Here is a 19,967-nt window from a genome sequence, read left to right on the forward strand (position 1 = left end):
TCAAGCAGCTAGGCACACAGGATAACCAACAAAAATCCTCACAAGAAGTTATATATAAAAGTGCAGCGCTAAAACTATATAAAGTTGTCATACATATATAAATAACACAATAGTTAAATGTGAGTAAAAAATAGTCCCAGCAAAGCTTACTTGGAGTAAAAGTGCACACTAACCAGATGTGCACATTACAAGTGCAATGTAGAGATCATAAGGCTCATGGGGTAATCATCAGAGTGGAAATGGTGTTCCCTTGGTCAGAGAAGATCCCCGGGTGGTGCAGAGCTGGGCAGGAAGAAAACCCATTGATAACCGGGAACAGAACGAACGTTGATCCACCAGAAGAAACACGGCTCCTCCACTGGGCAAAAAACGTATCTGGGAAAAAGGTTGCTCCCCGCGGGGGGGTCAAGCAAAGATGCCCATAGTGAAGTATTGCATAAACAATTTATTGTAGTAAAAATGACAGTAGCAGAGGGGATGCATCCAATAAAACAAACAAGCACAGACAGGACTAACCGTCCTGTCAGATGTAATAGCCGCCGGAGCTCCACGATGCTCCGACGGCGTGACGTCACGGTGTGCGTAGGCTCCTCCTAGGATTTATATAGCGCCAACAGTTTGCTCAGCGCTTTACAATATAACTTGATGCATTTGCAAAGACTAAACGCAATCTTCCATTTTTTTCTCTCCCAGGATAATCTTTAATTTCTCTGGTAAGATGTCCTCCTGACCTACTGCACACGGCCGACCTCTTACAAGACTGGGTAGCTGTTCCATGGGGGCTGATGGCACTGACCAGAAGATCAGGATGCTGAACATACAGAACGCAGCTTGGGGCAGCCGACAGGATTGGTACCAGGACAGTCTAGTGACCGGACAGCCCAGTACAGGTACTTCTATGGAAACAGATGGATGCTTGCTAAGATATTTTAACCACTTGCCCTCCAGAGCATTTACCCCCCTTCCTGTCCAGGCCATTTATTGCAATATGGCGATGAGTTATTTTAAGTGCACTATGAAAAAGAAAAAAAAAAAGCCTGACAATTTTGAGGAAAAAAAACAATATTTTTGGCTCTTTGCTATTAAACATATCCAGTAAACAAATTTAAAAAATCAAATTTCGTCATAAATTTAGGCCAAAATGTATTCTGCTCCAAGTTATAGCGTTTACAAATGGTGGTATATATACTGGAATTTTTTTTTCTTCTAGTAATGGCGGCAATCAGTGACTTATAGCAGTACAATAGAATCAGTGAGCGCTTTGAGACTAGCAGCTATAGCACATAAAGGTAACCAAGTAAAACCTAATAAAGACCAATAATAATAAAGTGCAGCGTTAAAATAATTAATAATAAATAGCAAATAAATAAATGATGTGACAGTTTGTGGTAAAGTGCTTGATACAGGAGTTGGTGACTTCAAACTTCAGCGGCGTGCCAAAAGGTATAATAAAAGTACGCACTCACCAGATGCGTATTTTAAATACGCATGTAAAGTATTATAGCCAGAGGTCCCCCTCTCAGGATGGGATGGATGGGGTGTGCCGCTTATGGACTATCCTCCCTCTGGGTGGTATACAGCTTTAAAGATGTCTTCCTTGGTGTGTGCAGATAGGATCCAGCCAGAGGCCTCCTTAATGGATGGATGCTTGCCAACCAATAATGGAACAGCTCCCTCCACTTGTAGAGCCCATCAAGGATGACACAGTGGCAGAGTTACATGCGGCACTATTCCAGATGAGGGAGCTGTTCTATTATTGGTTGGCATGCATCCATCCATCCATCCATTAAGGAGGCCTCTGGCTGGATCCTTTCCGCACACACCAAGGAGGACATCTTTAAAGCTGTATACCACCCAGAGGGAGGATAGTCCGTAAACGGCACACCCCCATCCATCCCATCCTGAGAGGGGGACCTCTGGCTATAATACTTTACATGCGTATTTAAAATCCGCATCTGGTGAGTGCGTATTTTTATTATACCTTTTGGCACGCCACTGAAGTTTGAAGTCACCAACTCCTGTATCAAGCACTTTACCACGAACTGTCACATCATTTATTTATTTATTTGCTATTTATTAATTATTTTAGCGCTGCACTTTATTGTTATTATTTTAACTGACAATTGTGCGGTCATGCGCTGCACCCAAATTAAATTTACGTCCTTTTTTTCCCCACAGCTTTCTTTCGGTGGTATTTGATTGCCTGTGTGTTTTTTATTTTTTGCGCTATGAAAAAGAAAAAAAAGAGTCTGACAATTTTGAGAAAAAAAAATATTTTTGGCTTTTTGCTATTAAATATATCTAGTAAGCAAATTTAAAAAATCAAATTTTGTCATAAATTTAGGCCAAAATGTATTCTGCTCCATGTCTTTGCTAAAAAACAAATCCCAATACTTTTAAATTACTTGGTTTACATGAAAGTTATAGCGTTTACAAACGGCTGTAAATATACTGGGATTTTTTTTTCTTCTAGTAATGGCGGCAATCAGTGACTTATAGCGGGACTGCGACGGTCATTCTGACACTGGGGGGGGGGAACTGACTTGGTGTCACTGACATCCCCAGTGACACCAATACAGTAATCAATGCTAATAAATAGCACTGACACTGTACTAATGGCACTGGGCAGGAAGGGGTTAACATGTGGGTCAATCAAAGGGTTAACTGTGTGCTGGGGGGAACTGACTTGGTGTCACTGACATCCCCAGTGACACCAATACAGTAATCAATGCTAATAAAAAGCACTGACACTGTACTAATGGCACTGGGCAGGAGGGGGTTAACATGTGGGTCAATCAAAGGGTTAACTGTGTGCTGGGGGGAACTGACTTGGTGTCACTGACATCCCCAGTGACACCAATCACTGTGATCAATGCTAATAAAAAGCACTGACACTGTACTAATGGCACTGGGCAGGAGGGGGTTAACATGTGGGTCAATCAAAGGGTTAACTGTGTGCTGGGGGGAACTGACTTGGTGTCACTGACATCCCCAGTGACACCAATACAGTGATCAATGCTAATAAAAAGCACTGACACTGTACTAATGGCACTGGGCAGGAAGCGGTTAACATGCAGGGCGATCAAAGGGTTAACTGTGTGCTGGGGGGAACTAACTTGGTGTCACTGACATCCCCAGTGACACCAATACAGTGATCAATGCTAATAAATAGCACTGACACTGTACTAATGGCACTGGGCAGGAAGGGGTTGACATGTGGGGCAATCAAAGGGTTAACTGTGTGCTGGGGGGAACTGACTTGGTGTCACTGACATCCCCAGTGACACCAATACAGTGATCAATGCTAATAAAAAGCACTGACACTGTACTAATGGCACTGGGCAGGAAGCGGTTAACATGCAGGGCGATCAAAGGGTTAACTGTGTGCTGGGGGGAACTAACTTGGTGTCACTGACATCCCCAGTGACACCAATACAGTGATCAATGCTAATAAAAAGCACTGACACTGTACTAATGGCACTGGGCAGGAAGGAGTTAACATGTGGGGCGATCAAAGGGTTAACTGTGTGCTGTTTTACCATGTGTGCTTCACTGTAAGCACACTGCTTTGTATGGCTGTGCTATGCACAGCCATACAAAGCAGTGTGCAGGAGCTGCCAGGGGAGAGAATTGTGTTGTTTATACACAGGTCTCTCTCCCGTTGGTAATACTCGGCGATCACCAGGTGCTGGCGAGGAATCACCGGCCGGGACCCGGTGATTGACAGCTGAGGCCGCGAATGATGGCTCAGGTAGGGTGCAAGTCCCCTGCTTGGAACTGCAAAATCACGTATATATGCGTGATTTTGTGCACCCGTGCCGCCTTGTGGCAGTATTTCTGCTATAGGGTGGTGCGGAAGCAGTTAATGAACTGAGGTGATGGAAGCCATATTAATGCACTTGCAACAAGAACAATTGAGCACTGTCCACATACCTCTCTACTGTCCCTGATTTCAAGGGACTGTCCCTCATTTAGAACAAAGTCCCTCTGTCCCTCATTCCTCCTCATTTGTCCCAATCTATATAGTTGTATATAAAATGCACTTTTTTTCTTACAAAAAGTGTGTGCCAGTGCTAAACCTTTCATCCCATTTCTACATTGTTGCATTTGTAAACTTCAAAAGCCAGTATAAAGGAATAGCAGTGGGTAAAAAAGCACTTTTGAGTTTAAAGTGTTACTAAACCCACAACAGTAAAATCAGTCTGTATATGCAATAAAGCATGCTTGTTATACTCCGTGTGGAACAAAAGCTGTTTGATCCTGTCTTTTCTGATCCTCCCCGTCTTCCAGTGCCCCCCTCTTATCTCCTGATAAGACATATTGTGTGGAGTCACTCTGAACATGCTCAGTTTGGTGTGTATTGTTAGAGAGGTTTTTTTTTTTTCTTGGGAGAGTGCATGTGATCAGCACAGGGCCAATCAGTACTATCCAGACAGAGGTCAGGGATCCTGCATCCTCCTAGAGCAAAATGAAAACTCCTCCTACAAACTTTAACGAGTGCTCGGCTGGACACTGATAGAAGTCACAAGACTGCTAATGAGAAAAGGGATCCTGCATCCTCCTAGAGCAAAATGAAAACTCCTCCTACAAACTTTAACGAGTGCTCGGCTGGACACTGATAGAAGTCACAAGACTGCTAATGAGAAAAGGGATTTAGCAGTTTATATTTATTATTATAGGTACTTATATAGCGCCGTCAATTTACACAGCGCTTTACATATATATTGTACATTCACATCAGTCCCTAACCCTCAAGGAGCGTACAATCTAAGGTCCCTAACTCACATTCATACATACACATACTAGGGCCAATTTAGACAGGAGCCAATTAACCTACCAGCATGTCTTTGGGAGGAAACCGAAGTACCTGGAAGAAAACCCACACAGGCACAGGGAGAACATGCAAACTCCAGGCAGGTGGTGCTGTGGTTGGGATTCAAACCAACAACCTGAGTATTGCCAGGAGGAAGTGCTAAGCATTTAGCCACTGTGCTGCTAGATTTACTAAGATAAATGCCTTTCCTTGCTATGTGTACTGTGGGAGACCAGATATAGTGAATGCAGGGTCCGGGGAGAGCGGATATAGTGAATGCAGGGTCCTGGAAGACCGGATATAGTGAATGCGGGGTCCAGGGAGAGCGGATATAGGGAATGCAGGGTCCGGGGAGACCAGATATCGTGAATGCAGGGTCCGGGGAGACCGGATATCGTGAATGCAGGGTCCGGGGAGACCAGATATAGTGAATGCAGGGTCTGGGGAAACCAGATATAGTGAATGCAGAGTCCGGGGAGACCAGATATAGTGAATGCGGGGTCCGGGGAGACCAGATATAGTGAATGCGGGGTCCGGGGAGACCAGATATAGTGAATGCGGGGTCCGGGGAGACAGGATATAGTGAATGCAGGGTCCGGGGAGACCAGATATAGTGAATGCGGGGTCCGGGGAGACCAGATATAGTGAATGCGGGGTCCGGGGAAACCAGATATAGTGAATGCAGAGTCCGGGGAGACCAGATATAGTGAATGCGGGGTCCGGGGAGACCAGATATAGTGAATGCGGGGTCCGGGGAGACCAGATATAGTGAATGCGGGGTCCGGGGAGACAGGATATAGTGAATGCGGGGTCCGGGGAGACCAGATATAGTGAATGCAGAGTCCGGGGAGACCAGATATAGTGAATGCGGGGTCCGGGGAGACCAGATATAGTGAATGCAGAGTCCGGGGAGACCAGATATAGTGAATGCGGGGTCCGGGGAGACCAGATATAGTGAATGCAGAGTCCGGGGAGACCAGATATAGTGAATGCGGGGTCCGGGGAGACCAGATATAGTGAATGCAGGGTCCGGGGAGACCAGATATAGTGAATGCAGGGTCCGGGGAGACCAGATATAGTGAATGCGGGGTCCGGGGAGACCAGATATAGTGAATGCAGGGTCCGGGGAGACCAGATATAGTGAATGCAGGGTCCAGGGAGAGCAGATATAGTGAATAAAGACCACTGTATGAATTTTACCAAAGGATAACTCTGACTCTTGTGACCAATCACACGGTGTCTTTCTATCTGTGCTGAGTCAGTCTGTGGCAACGCTCTGTTATTGAGATCTGTGTCTCGGTTCACACCACCGCTAGGCTGATCTGTGGTTGGAGCAGGAAGCAGCCTGTGTGCTCAGCTGTCTGCAGACCTGCACATCTTGTGCTTTTGCACATCGCCTGAACCCTTCCTTCTATCTAAGAACATTGTATCTGTGCATTAAAACTTTTTTTTTTCTTTCGTTTTTTTTTTTTTTTTTTTCACCTTCAGTTATAGAGTTTCAGCTAGCTAGGCAGAACACTTGCACATTTGTTTACACGATCGGCAGAAACAGGTCAGACGAAACTTGTGGTATCACCTAACACATTTCAGAAAAATATTCACAACTTTTTTTTTATTCTGAATTTTTTTTTTTTTTTTTTAATATTCTATTTTGATATGGAAGACAGTACTGTAAATGTTGGTTTCTGTCACTAAGGATACCTCTAGTACTTCAGGCCTCATGTACAGTAGGTGGGCTTCAAAAGGGGGCACTTTACAAATGTTCTTCACACTCACTATGTGCCCCCCCCCCTGGAGCACTCAGCTGGGAACCGGATGCTGATCTATGAGCCATACTTGCTTTCGCTTTGCCTTTCATTTCAAAAAGTAAAAAATGAAGTTGGCACGCGGCGTTCAGTCCCTCCCGCGGACCGATTGTATTCTCCCATTGGAGTGCAGTCACCACTGCTGGGAGAACACAGTGATTACTGCTCGCGGCGATAGCCGCTGGCAATAAGTGCATGCTAAAAATCCGACTTCCTGGTTTTGGCCAAGCTGACCGACTGACTCAACTTGGGTACACTCATCCTGCCCACAGATGGCTTGAATCTCGGCCGGTTCCTTCTGAACCGACCAAGATTTGATCCAGCTATGGCTGGCTTAAAGTGTTGCTGAACCCACAACAGTACAATCAGTCTGTAGATGCAGTAAAGCATGCTTGTTATACCCACTGTGGACCCCAATGGGTTAATCCTCTGCATGGTGTAAAAAGGCTGTTTGATCCTGTCTTCTCTGATCCCCCCCTTGTTCAAATGTCCACGCTGATCAGACAGACTGAACCCGTAGCTCAGTTTAGCGTGTATTGCTATAAAGGTTTTTTTTTTCTTGGGAGAGTGCATGTGATCAGCACAAAGCCAATCAGCACTGTCCAGACAGAGGTCATTGGTTCTGCATCCTCCTAGAGCAGAAAGAAAACTCCTCCTACAAGCTTTAACCAGTGCTTTGCTGAAGTCACAAGACTGCTCTAACTGCTGATGCGAAAAGGCATTTAGCAGTTGGTATTTACTAAAATAATCGCATTTCCATGTTGTGTGTACTGTGGGAGACTAGATATAGTGAATGCAGGGTCCGGGGAGACCAGATATAGTGAATGCAGGGTCTGGGGTGACCAGATATAGTAAATGCAGGGTACGGGGAGACCAGATATAGTGAATGCAGGGTCCGGGGAGACCAGATATAGTGAATGCAGGGTCCGGGGAGACCAGATATAGTGAATGCAGGGTCCGGGGAGACCGGATATAGTGAATGCAGGGTCCGGGGAGACCGGATATAGTGAATGCAGGGTCCGGGGAGACCGGATATAGTGAATGCAGGGTCCGGGGAGACCAGATATAGTGATTGCAGGGTCCGGGAGACCAGATATAGTGAATGCGGGGTCCGGATAGACTGGATATAGTGAATGCAGGGTCCGGATAGACCGGATATAGGGAATTCAGGGTCCGGATAGACCGGATATAGTGAATGCAGGGTCCGGGGAGACCAGATATAGTGAATGCAGGGTCCGGGGAGACCAGATATAGTGAATGCAGGGTCCAGGGAGACCAGATATAGTGAATGCAGGGTCCAGGGAGACCAGATATAGTGAATGCAGGGTCCAAGAAAACCAGATATAGTGAATGCAGGGTCCGGGGAGACCGGATATAGTGAATGCAGGGTCCGGGGAGACCAGATATAGTGAATGCAGGGTCCGGGGAGACCGGATATAGTGAATGCAGGGTCCTGGGAGACCGGATATAGTGAATGCAGGGTCCGGGGAGACCGGATATAGTGTATGCAGGGTCCTGGGAGACCGGATATAGTGAATGCAGGGTCCGGGGTTTAGCAACACTTTAAAATGATGATGCCTGGATAGTTCTAGAGCCAAAGCCATTTGGCAGAGCTAGGTGTATGACACCAATGATTTTTTTAGCCTTCTTTAAGGGTGGCATTCTGACCACCACTATAAGGAGGGCATTCTCTTTGCAGCCAACAATGTAAGGGGCATTTTCCCACTAACCTCCAATTAATTTGTTTTAGCAAGGTTCCTTGAACCATGAAAATTTTTTCAAGGGTTCCTCTGGCATAAAAAAGGTTGATACACATTAGGCTAGGTTCACACGTATGCAGGTTGCATTTGACCTGTTTCTGCATTACGTTTTTGATGCATTTTGCGTTTTTCTACCATTTTTTTTTCTTGTTGCTAGGCAGATTTAAAATGCAAAACACATCAAAAACGTGGCAAAAACACAGCAAAAACACACTACTTGCTTTTCTGCAGCATTTCCATTGAAGTCTATAAAACCAAAAACGCAACTTTTTGCATTCAGAAAACTCCCTGACCCTTTCCAAAAAAATGCACAGGGTGAAAACATGGAGATGTGAACCTGTCCCATAGGAAATCATGTTAAATGGACTGCTGTGCGGTTCTGCATATCGCAACGGAAAACGCTTAGGTGTGAACCTAGACTTAGGTGGGGGTGCAAACGCGCAAAATGCTGCAGAAAACGCTTAGGTTAAATCTAGGGATATAGGGAACCCATGAAGATGAAAATGTGGTCTCCAATTTGTTATTTCCATCCTGGCATCAGAATCTAGTGCATAGCCTAGAACAGTGATGGCGAACCTTTTTGAGCCCGAGTGCCCAAACTGCAACCCAAAACCAACTTATTTCTTTCAAAGTGCCAACACTGCAATGAAACCTGAATATCGAGCTTTTGGTTTAGAAAAAACAACTCGTACAGTAGTGCAAACTAATTAACAGTACAGGGATGACCAGAGACTGCGGACACAGTACAGGGATGACCAGAGACTGCGGACACAGTACAGGGATGACCAGAGACTGCGGACACAGTACAGGGATGACCAGAGACTGCGGACACAGTACAGGGATGACCAGAGACTGCGGACATAGTACAGGGATGACCAGAGACTGCGGACATAGTACAGGGATGACCAGAGACTGCGGAAAGTACAGGAGATGACCAGAGACTGCGGACAGTACAGGGATGACCAGAGACTGCGGACATAGTACAGGAGATGACCAGAGACTGCGGACACCGTACAGGGATGACCAGTGACTGCGGACAGTACAGGGATGACCAGAGACTGCGGAAAGTACAGGAGATGACCAGAGACTGCGGACAGTACAGGAGATGACCAGAGACTGCGGACAGTACAGGAGATGACCAGAGACTGCGGACACAGTACAGGAGATGACCAGAGACTGCGGACACAGTACAGGAGATGACCAGAGACTGCGAACAGTACAGGAGATGACCAGAGACTGCGGACAGTACAGGAGATGACCAGAGACTGCGGACAGTACAGGGATGACCAGAGACTGTGGAAAGTACAGGAGATGACCAGAGACTGCGGACAGTACAGGGATGACCAGAGACTGCGGACACAGTACAGGGATGACCAGAGACTGCGGACAGTACAGGGATTACCAGAGACTGCGGACACAGTACAGGGATGACCAGAGACTGCGGACACAGTACAGGGATGACCAGAGACTGCGGACATAGTACAGGGATGACCAGAGACTGCGGACACAGTACAGGAGATGACCAGAGACTGCGGACAGTACAGGAGATGACCAGAGACTGCGGACAGTACAGGAGATGACCAGAGACTGCGGACAGCACAGGAGATGACCAGAGACTGCGGACAGCACAGGGATGACCAGAGACTGCGGACAGCACAGGGATGACCAGAGACTGCGGACAGCACAGGGATGACCAGAGACTGCGGACAGTACAGGGATGACCAGAGACTGCGGACAGCACAGGGATGACTGCTGACCTTTGGGGAGGGAGGGGGAGCGGGTACCTGAATTTGACAGGTACCCGCTCTTACTTCCGCAGAGTTTTTTTTTTTATCTTACCTGTTCCTTTATCCAGCCGCGCGTTGTCTTCCCGGCTTCTGTAGTGTGGGCGGACAGCCGGATGCCCAGTGCGCATGCGCGAGAAGCGCTGCGCTTTGTGATTGGTCTGGCGGCTTCTGGGATCTGTCATGTGTCCCAGGTACCGCCTTACCATTCACAAAGAGCACTGCTTGCGCACTTGGGACCCGGCTGTCACGCACACTACAGCCGGGAAGACAGCGCGCCGCTGGATTCTCCTGGCGTGCCCACAGATAAGGCTCGGCGTGCCGGCTGTGGCACGCGTGCCACGGGTTCGCCATCACTGGCCTAGAACAAGGATAAAGGCAATGATCAGGAGCGGACTGACCATTTGGAAACTCGGGCACTGCCCGAGGGCCTGGGGTCAGTAGGGGGCCCCATGAGATGTCCCTGGTACCTTTTTCATAGGCTTTTTTGAGTTTGGGCAAGGACACAGGGGCCCCATGATCCCCTATTGCCCGGGGGCCCCATGAGTTGTCAGTCCGCCCCTGGCAATGATGTTTGAAAAGCATGAAATTCCCTGCATGCTTGTAGGCAGGTGCAATTCACCATTCCCTCTGTAGGTGGTGTTGTGTTCCTGGCTGCTGTACAGCGGGAATGGACACCAAGGGAGCAGTGTTCCGACTAGATGCTGCAACACTGGATGACTTCAACGGACATCTTTAGTGAGGGCAATGCTCATAAACAGCATTGTCCCACTGCAGTTGGTGTGTATTTGTGAACTGGATAGAGTAGGGACTGGATCCACGCTGGATCGGGGACAGTGTGATTGTCCAGGGCAGGAGTGTCAAATTGGCGGCCCTCCAGCTGTTGCGAAACTACAAGTCCCATCATGCCTCTGCCTTTGGGAGTCATGCTTGTAACCATCAATCTTGCAATGCCTCATGGGACTTGTAGTTTGGCAACAGCTGGATAGCCGCCATTTTGACACCCGTGGTCTTGGGTACCTAGGGTAAGGTTCCTGATGAGGAGGGACAGAACAGGGATATTGTTGCTGGCTGCATTGCATTACTTTGGGATCGTGAAGCTAGCACCTTGCTACTCTTCTCCAAGTGTTAATTGTTATTTCCAATGACCCAAATAATAACTGCCATTTTCTGTGGTCTTTGTGTGCCTTTCCTCCATCTTTGGTACCAATAAAATAACTCCACCTATGTGCTTGTTCCTGGTCAGCAACTAGGTAAAAAAAAAAAAAAAAAAGAAGGATGACAGCCCCAGGGGCGGAATGACTATTCGAGCACTCGGGCACTGCACGAGGGCCCGGGGTCAGTAGGGGGCCCCATGAAATTCCCCTGGTACCTTTTTATAGGCTGTTTTGGGTGTGCTTTTAATGTGGGAAAGGACACAGGGGCCCCATGATCCCCTATTGCCCGGGGGCCCCATGAGTTGTCAGTCCGCCCCTGGACAGCCCTGAACCCTGTATCACTAAAAGCAATTTAGCAGTTATAGCTGCCATATCCTTAGTCATCGGTCACACCGCTGCAATTTAAAATTGCGCGATTTGTGTGCAACTTTCTGAAGACTTTTTTGCTATTTGTGAAGATTTTCAACAATTTCTTGACATTTTCAGTGCGATTTCCATTATATTCTATCGCAACAAAACTGCCGAAAGAATAATGCAAGAGCTACTTTAGAAATCGCACTGCAGCAAATGTTACGACACTTACATTCATATTTATTAGGCGCGATTTCAATTCCCAAATCGCACCAGTATGACCGGACACTAACCCCCCGGTCACATCAAGCCCGACTTTGAAATCGTGCAACTTGCAGTGAAGTCGCACGATTTCAAATTCGGGTGAGATGCTGATTTCAGGTACGATTTCGAAGACGTGACACAGATGTCTATGCAAATCGCACCAAAAGTAGAACATGTCCTACTTTAGAAATTGGTGCGGTATAAAACCTTCCAGAGCTCAAGTGGGTAAAGGAAACATGTCAAGAGCAAAATACTGAGGCTGCCATTGCTGAAATCGTTCTGAAATGCTAGTTCTCTGGTTGTGTTGATGGCAATCTTAGGTTCAATACGACTTAAACTGACGCAAAACAAGAAGGTAAAGACTTTGGACAATGGCTTGTGACCAAGTTCCGATGAGCGGGGCAAAATGCGTCAGAGGTCGTGGCCAGCACGGTGCTGAAGCCACTCTACACATACACTCTGGACTCCTGGGGCTGGTCCTGAGCGATGTCCGCTCCCATTTATCTCATCACATGCACCAGGAAGATTCATTTCCAATCCCATTGTGTTGTCATTCCAAATGGGAGCACCCTGGATTTCTGGCAGATCAAAGGCTTTTCTTTTCCAGATAAATATTGTATTTCTATTATGTCCTTTTTTAAAATTGTGTCCTGGCCAGGGGCGGACTGACCATTTGGAAACTCGGGCACTGCCCGAGGGCCCGGGGTCAGTAGGGGGCCCTATGAGATGCCCCTGGTACCTTTTTCATAGGCTTTTTTGAGTTTGGGCAAGGGCACAGGGGCCCCATGATCCCCTATTGCCCGGGGGCCCCATCAGTTGTCAGTCCGCCCCTGGTCCTGGCATACACGTATCCTCTCTTCACACCACCTAACCCTTAGAACAGTTAACCTCTGAGGGTAATACTAATTTAACCCCTAAACTATAGGGTTAATTTACTAAAACCGGAGAGTGCGAAATTCGGTGCAACTGTGCATGGCAGCCAATCAGCTTTTAACTTCAGCTTGTCCAATTAAACATTTTGAAAAAAAACCCCAAAAAACTGGAAGCAGATTGGCTTCTATACAGAGCTGCACCAGATTTTACACTCTTCAGGTTTAGTAAATCAACCCCTATTAATTAAGCCCTGCTTTACCATATACTAACCTTTTCCTGCACTGGGAACCTCTTCTTAACCTCTTGGCGCCAGCAAATGTGTGGCCTCCCGGCATCTGGGGCTTGACGCCGAGTGGCCGCACATTTGCGTGCAATTAAGAAAAACATATGTGCTGAGAGCGCATGCCCTGCACGGTCCCAGCACACATGTCCGGTACTCACGGAAAGGTCCCGATCTCCTCTTTCGATCGGGGCCTTTCCCGATCATGTGACCGTCGTGACAGCGAATCACGGCGGTCACATGACCCTCCTGGCTTCTGAAACCCTTAAAGGGCTGGGAGGCACCAGTGCTAAGGGGTTAAAGCAGAGTTGCACCTGAAAAAAAAATAAAATAAAAGTCAACAGCTACAAAAACTCTGAAGAGATGGGTTTTCAGGGTGCGCCTAAAGGAGAGGAGAGTAGGTGATAGTCTAATGGATTGGGGTAGGGTGTTCCAGAGGATGGGGGAAGCCCTGTAGAAGTCCTGGAGACGGGCATGGGAGGAGGAGACTAGGGAACTAGAGAGTAGGAGGTCTTGTGAGGAGCGGAGAGTATGTTTTGGGTAGTATTTGGATATCAGGTTGGTGATGTAGTTTGGGGCAGTGTTATGAACAGCTTTGTACGTCAATGTTAACATTTTGAATTTTATCCGTTGGGCAATCGAAAACCACTGGAGGGATTGGCAGAGGGGGGTGGCGGAAACAGAGGGGTTAGTAAGGTGGGTGAGTCTGGCCGCAGTATTCAGGATAGACTGAAGCAGGGAAAGCCTGTGGTGAGGTAAGCCAGTGAGGAGGGAGTTACAGTAGTCAAGTCGTGATATGATAAGGGAATGAATGAGTTGCTTAGTAGTTTCCGGGATTAGGAACGGACGTATTTTGGACATTAATTGCAGAATGGAAGTGAGAAACACGTGTTTGTGCTCTCCTCTTTGATACAGGTTGGTCACACTTGGTTTATGCCATCTTTGTTTAGTTTTTTGTTTGTTCTGACATTCGCTTTCTCTGTTTATTGTCCTATATGTTAATAATTGTAATTCTCTAATACAAATTGATGTGCTTTTCCATGTGGCCTGCACTGCAACTATAAAGAAAGTAATTATCTGTATAATGTGATCCATTTCTGTTTAACACATTAAACTTGGATTGCAAGTGAGCAGCACATGTTTGTGCTCTCCTCTTTGATACAGATACTGCAGGCTGCATCTTTGTCATACCTAACACTCAGATCACCAATAGTCCTGTAACAGTAACAAACACTGATATACACCATCACTCATGGGTGCTCTTGTAGCTGTCGCTAAACTACTAGACCCGCATAATCTTTATATTTTAGCAGTGGTTGAGAGTTGTGCATCAGGGTGGTCTGATCATGTCTGGATGTCCAACCATCCTTTACTGTCTATGGGCAATGCAAAAAAGTTAGCTTTGCTCTGATAACTAATACCTTTGTAGCCAAGCCCGGACTGGGACAAAAAATAGGCCGGGGTATTTTAGACTGAGTCGTCCCAAGCCCAGGCCCTTTGCCTTGGAGCCCAGTTTCGGAATGCCAGTGCCCGGTTGCAAGTGCGACCCTGGTTGTCCCACCACTGGTGTCACCATTTTTACCATTGTATTTAATTTTTTTTTTTATAAATTTATTTTTTATTATATTTTATAAAATTTTTGAGGCACCCCAGTGGGGGGCTTTGGTAAGATAGCAGGGGTCTAAACACCGCTGACATCTTACCTTTGAGACAGAGAAAGGAAATTGAGGACACAGCCCTCAATGTCCATCTTTGCAGCCTCAGCAGCACAGAATGAATGGACAGGAATAGCTCTGTACAGAGCTTCCGCTTTGTTCATAAACTGAAGTATAGTAAACACAGTTTACTATGCCTCATTTATGAATGGACAAAGTCAATGATCGGTACTGATCACTAACTGTCCATTCAGACGAGGTAGGAGGGGAGCCAGGAGCGAGCACTCGGGCTCAGAGAGAGCACAGGGGGAGCAGGAAAGAGGACAGGGGCCAAGGAGACAGCAGAAAGAAGACAGGATAGGAGGGCGGTGGGGTTGCTTTTAGAGGAATTGATCCGTCCATTTCTCTCCTGTAGGAGGGAGAGGAGAAGAAGCGCGCATTCAGCTGTGGCAGGAGGAAAATGGACGGATCGGTTCCTTTATATGCCGCCCCAGCTGCCCTTCCTATCCAGGGGGCCCTATGGCCAGTATGGGTCTGTTTGTAGCACCCTCCTAGATAGGTGCTAGGATTAGATAAATTTAGTTCTGACTCATTGTAATCAGTATGGCTGTTTGTGATAATTTAGGTCTGTTCTGTGTTCACCGGCTGCTAATATTTATTCGGTCTCCGCCAATCCCTGTAGGAGACTGCACAGATGGTTGCTGGGAAGGTTTATAAATAGTCTGAGATCTGGAACAAAAGGGTATTGTCCCTGAGGAGATCACAGCCTAGGGGGGGCTGGTTGCCCCTTAGGCAAACGTGCCATGTGTCTGCTGTTCCTTGAGGTCCCAGCTTGGCTAGCTGGGGAAGCTTACTTTTCTGAAAGCTGCTGAAACTGACTGAGGGGCATTCATGTAAGGATGTAGTCTGTATCACTGGGTAAAAGTGTCTAGAAGATATTGGAAGAAGGCAACCAATCATCTAAGGGCATTTGCAGGGGCAGACTGACCATTTGGAAACTCACTTTGATGGGGTGTTGAGCACTGGATTATTCACTGGTGAAGGAAATTTTAAGATTCCATAACTTCATTGATTGAAGATCATATATGTTCTATATGGACTTTATTTAATGGACTTTAATGAGGATCAGGGGCGGACTGACCATTTGGAAACTCGGGCACTGCCCGAGGGCCTGGGGTCAGTAGGGGGCCCCATGAGATGCCCCTGGTACCTTTTTCATAGGCTTTTTTGAGTTTGGGCAAGGGCACAGGGGCCCCATGATCCCCTATTGCCCGGGGGCCCCATGAGTTGTCAGTCCGCCCCTGGGCATTTGTGAGTACAGATTGGTGAGACTGGAGCGATCCTAGAGACTGTGTGCTTTTGACACCACTCTGGTGCTATAGATTCAACTGTGTTCAAAGGGGACATTGAATTTGGTGTCCTGAAGAGCTCAGTCTATTTAATTCCTAGTGAAAGGGTTCTGCTTAGATCTCTAACAGGAAGGTTAATATCTTCAAGTTGCAACTACAAAACTCAATCCATCATTTACTTGTGCAATGACTTAGCTTATAGCTCTGAAGAAGAAAGTTTAGTGCCCTCAAGTTGCTACTAAGGTTTGCATTTTTGGTGTCTTTTTTGAATCACGTCGTTTTTTCACAGTTGCAAAATGCACCGGAAAAAGCGGCAAAAACACAGTAAAATCGCAGCAAATATGCGTTTTTACCGAATTGTTGCAACGGAGCAGTGTGAAAGTAATGTAAACAGAGGGACCAAGGATACTGGTGATGTTATTACCCAAATATGTCAGTGTCCATATTTGGAAATGATGAGCTCACGATGGGGAACTAGTTCTCACAGCTGCGCACCTGATGGGGAACTGGGAGACTAGTTCTCCATTGGGTCCACATTGATTTAGATTGACAGCAGACAACAGTGGGTGAATTCAAATTGGACTGAATAGCAGCTATGGATCCGCCCACTGTCAATCAAAAGCACGGGGATCTAGTATCTCAATTCCTTATCAGGATCGGCACTCCCATTTATAAAACTCGTTGGCCTGTCTGTATGATGGGCGCAGTGGCTGGGGAGAGGTGCCTTATGGAAGGAGTGTCCAGTATGGAAAATCCAACCTCAGTATCAGCTTCTGACTGGTACATTAATCCACAAACACCGACAATTTCAATGTGGAGACCCGACGGAATTCCCCCAAATGTGTCTGTGGCAGGTTGCTATGGGCAGCAGAAGGCCTGTTTCTTCCATTCACTTTCCTACACTAATAGAGAAAAGAGGGTTTGATTGGCTGCTTTTGAGAAACGAGACCCAGTGTATGAAATGTTATATTGACTTTGTCAGTGGAGAATCTCCACCCATGCGTGAATAGTTAAATCTCATCCAGGTCAATAAGGGGGTCACCCAGCGCTGTGTGGTCAGCAGGGATGACTGTTGATTGACTGGTTTTAACACCAGACGTGACTGCAGCTTGTAGCGTTCCATGTTGGCGAGTGACTTACGCCCAAAGAACTTTGTATCCATCATGACACAACCGTTGGAGGCACTGTATGCCCCGCAGCCTCTGATAACTATAGCAACATGTACAGCTTCCAGCAGCTATCACTGCCACTGGGTTTGTGTTCTAGAATAATACATCTTCTCCCAGCACGCTACAGCCATAAGGGCTCGTCGCTTGGGGTTATGACAACCTGTTCTGTGTAAGTAGCACAGCTTGTAGCATCCTGTTGGTGTCTGTTGCTGAGCCCAAGAGCTTGAAGTGTGCACTTCGTCCCACAGAGAGGTGATTATGAATACAGATACCATGGCTATCGGCTACATTCAGTCCTTTTGTTCTTTAAAATATGTCTGTTTTAAAAAATATTTCCATTATTTGACCTTTAGTTGGTTCCTGAAGACAATTTAGAAAGATTCAAAGGACCCATGGACATTAGATGACAGTCAGCCAATACATGCACCTGACAATATTGGTTACGTTAATAAAGGACGCTTGACCCAGGTCTGCAATTTGTGTGAATTTCTGGACATTTTAGTTAAAAAAAAAATGGGTGACACCATTATTCGGCTCTACAGGTCTCTGCCTAGCTGTAAATGGTTATAGACAGTAGTCAAACAAGGGTTACACTACCATTCAGCTTTGCAGCTTCTTGTGTCAACGGTCCATCTCCAGCCTGCTTATTGGACATTCACAATATTAAGGCACTCCCTGTTCTTTCCCTTCTTTAGGGTATAGTCAATCTAGCTTCAGTCTCTGAAGAATGATCTGCATTCGGAGTGGTCTTCAGAGAGCATTTGACAAGTGGTGAGGAGGCATTGCATCACCTCCTCATTTAGAGGAATTGATCCATTTCTCTCCTGTAGGAGGGAGAGGAGAAGAAGCGGGCATTCAGCTGTGGCAGGAGGAAAATGGACGGATCAGTTCCTCTACATGCCACCCCAGCTGCCCTTCCTCCTCAACACATGCTTTAACCCCTTGATCCCTGCAATAGGATTTCACGTAGCTCTGATGAAGAAGGGATCCCTCTTTGAAACGCATCAGCGTCACTCCGAGAGCCTCCCCTTCTGATGGGATTTGCACGTGTCTCTGATGGGATTCGCTTTTGGATTATATTACTGCTTTGAGTATATCTCCTAAATCAATAAATCAACCAATTGTTTACTTAGGTAATGCTCAAGGTTGGTGCGCTCTGTTTTTGTTCTCTACTACAGTTTGTATTGAGCTTCCCCAGCTTCATGTTGGAGCTGCACAGCCTTTGATCGGCCTTGGACGAACTTCCATATACTCTAGTGTTATTAGTTCATCGGCCCTCTACTGATCTGGGTCCCTAAGCACAGGAGGTGTTGCATCTGTGTCTAGGATTTCACGTGGTTGCAAAGCGCTTGCAGAGTGGGCCCATTTACTTGAATGGATCATGATCAGCAGGCACTATGCCCGCTAACAGCGACAGGGGTATAGTTCCTACCATGGGCACGGCCTGTGTATACCCTCAGCTGCTACCTCTGCAACTAAAGGGGGTAGCAGTTGAGAGGCAGCAAAAGCATGGCTCAACCTCTGGGTATTACCAACTCCCAACCAGGGACGGACTGACAACTTATGGGGCAATAGGGGATCATGGGGCCCCTGTGTCCTTGCCCAAACTCAAAAAAGCCTATGAAAAAGGTACCAGGGGCTTTTCATGGGGCCCCCTACCGACCCCGGCCCTCGGGCAGTGCCCGAGTTTCCAAATGGTCAGTCCACCCCTGCTCCCAACCACTAGTGTGAAAGAGCTCTTAAACACCTCTTTATTCAATATTGAGAGCAGAAGATTTATCTTAGTTTACTACCCGGCCAGAAATGGTAGAAAAATGTGCGAGGATGGAAAAGAGGACAGGAAGTATAGTATGAGGTCGATTCAACGAGATCGTCTGCGAATGAGCTGACTGGAACGACTGTTGGCCAACTGTAATTCCCTTAATATCGGAGTTGGATCTAATAAGGTGTAGTAACGGCTCCAAAGCTAGAATAAAAAGTATAGGGGATAAGGGGCATCCCTGGCGTGTGCCCTGGTGAACTGGGAAAGAAGGGGATTGCCGAGAAAGATGGCTCCCTGATCTTTCCCTTGCCTGTATTTTAGGATATAGTCACACTAGCTCCAGTCTCTGAAGAATAATCCACATTCAGAACGGTCTTCAGAGAGCATTTAACAGGTGGTGAGGAGGCATTGTATCACTTCCTCAAAGCCTGATTTAACCCCTTGATCCCTGCATTGTGGTTGCAGGGCGTTTGTAGAGTGGGCCCATTTACTTGAATGGATCATGATCAGCAGATGCTATGCCTGTTAACAGAGACAGGGGTATAGTTCCTACTGTGGGCACGGCATGTATATACCTCCAGCCGCTGCCTCTGCAGCTAAATGGGGTAGCGGTTGAGAGGCAGTAAAAGCATGGCTCAACCTTTGGGTATTAACACCTCCCAACCACTAGCGTGAAAGAGCCCTTAAACTCTTTATCCAATCTCTAGAACCAAAGATATTTCATGATGCTGGATGCAGAGCCAGACACCTCTAATGCCTGTGAATTACCAGGCCCATGTTACAAGATTAACGGTGAGCTAAGTGCAAGGGCTAACAAAAATGTTTGCAGTATCTGTATCAAGAGGAGAACAGAAAACCTGTGGTTCTCACTTGCTCATTCCAACATTAAAGACTAAGTTAACCTTTTGAACAAAAATAATAAATGCAATTTTTTTTCCAGGTAAA

The 19,967-nt window shown here is 46.7% G+C and overlaps 1 protein-coding gene across 1 annotated transcript in view; it reads left to right on the forward strand.

The window, feature by feature from the left end:
* The first annotated feature begins 706 nt into the window (after positions 1–706).
* LOC149443854 (paired box protein Pax-6-like) overlaps positions 707–19,967 on the forward strand; it is a 63,992-nt gene continuing 44,731 nt past the window's right edge. Inside the window, exon 1 of the mRNA XM_089655179.1 lies at positions 707–890. Within this exon, the coding sequence (XP_089511305.1) occupies positions 776–890 (115 nt within the window). The 5' untranslated portion in view covers positions 707–775. The remainder of the gene's footprint in view (positions 891–19,967) is intronic.

This window comes from Staurois parvus, unplaced genomic scaffold, assembly GCF_062004578.1.
Source record: "Staurois parvus isolate SC_StPar_1 unplaced genomic scaffold, SC_StPar_1.0 ptg000827l, whole genome shotgun sequence".
Classification (NCBI taxonomy): domain Eukaryota; kingdom Metazoa; phylum Chordata; class Amphibia; order Anura; family Ranidae; genus Staurois; species Staurois parvus.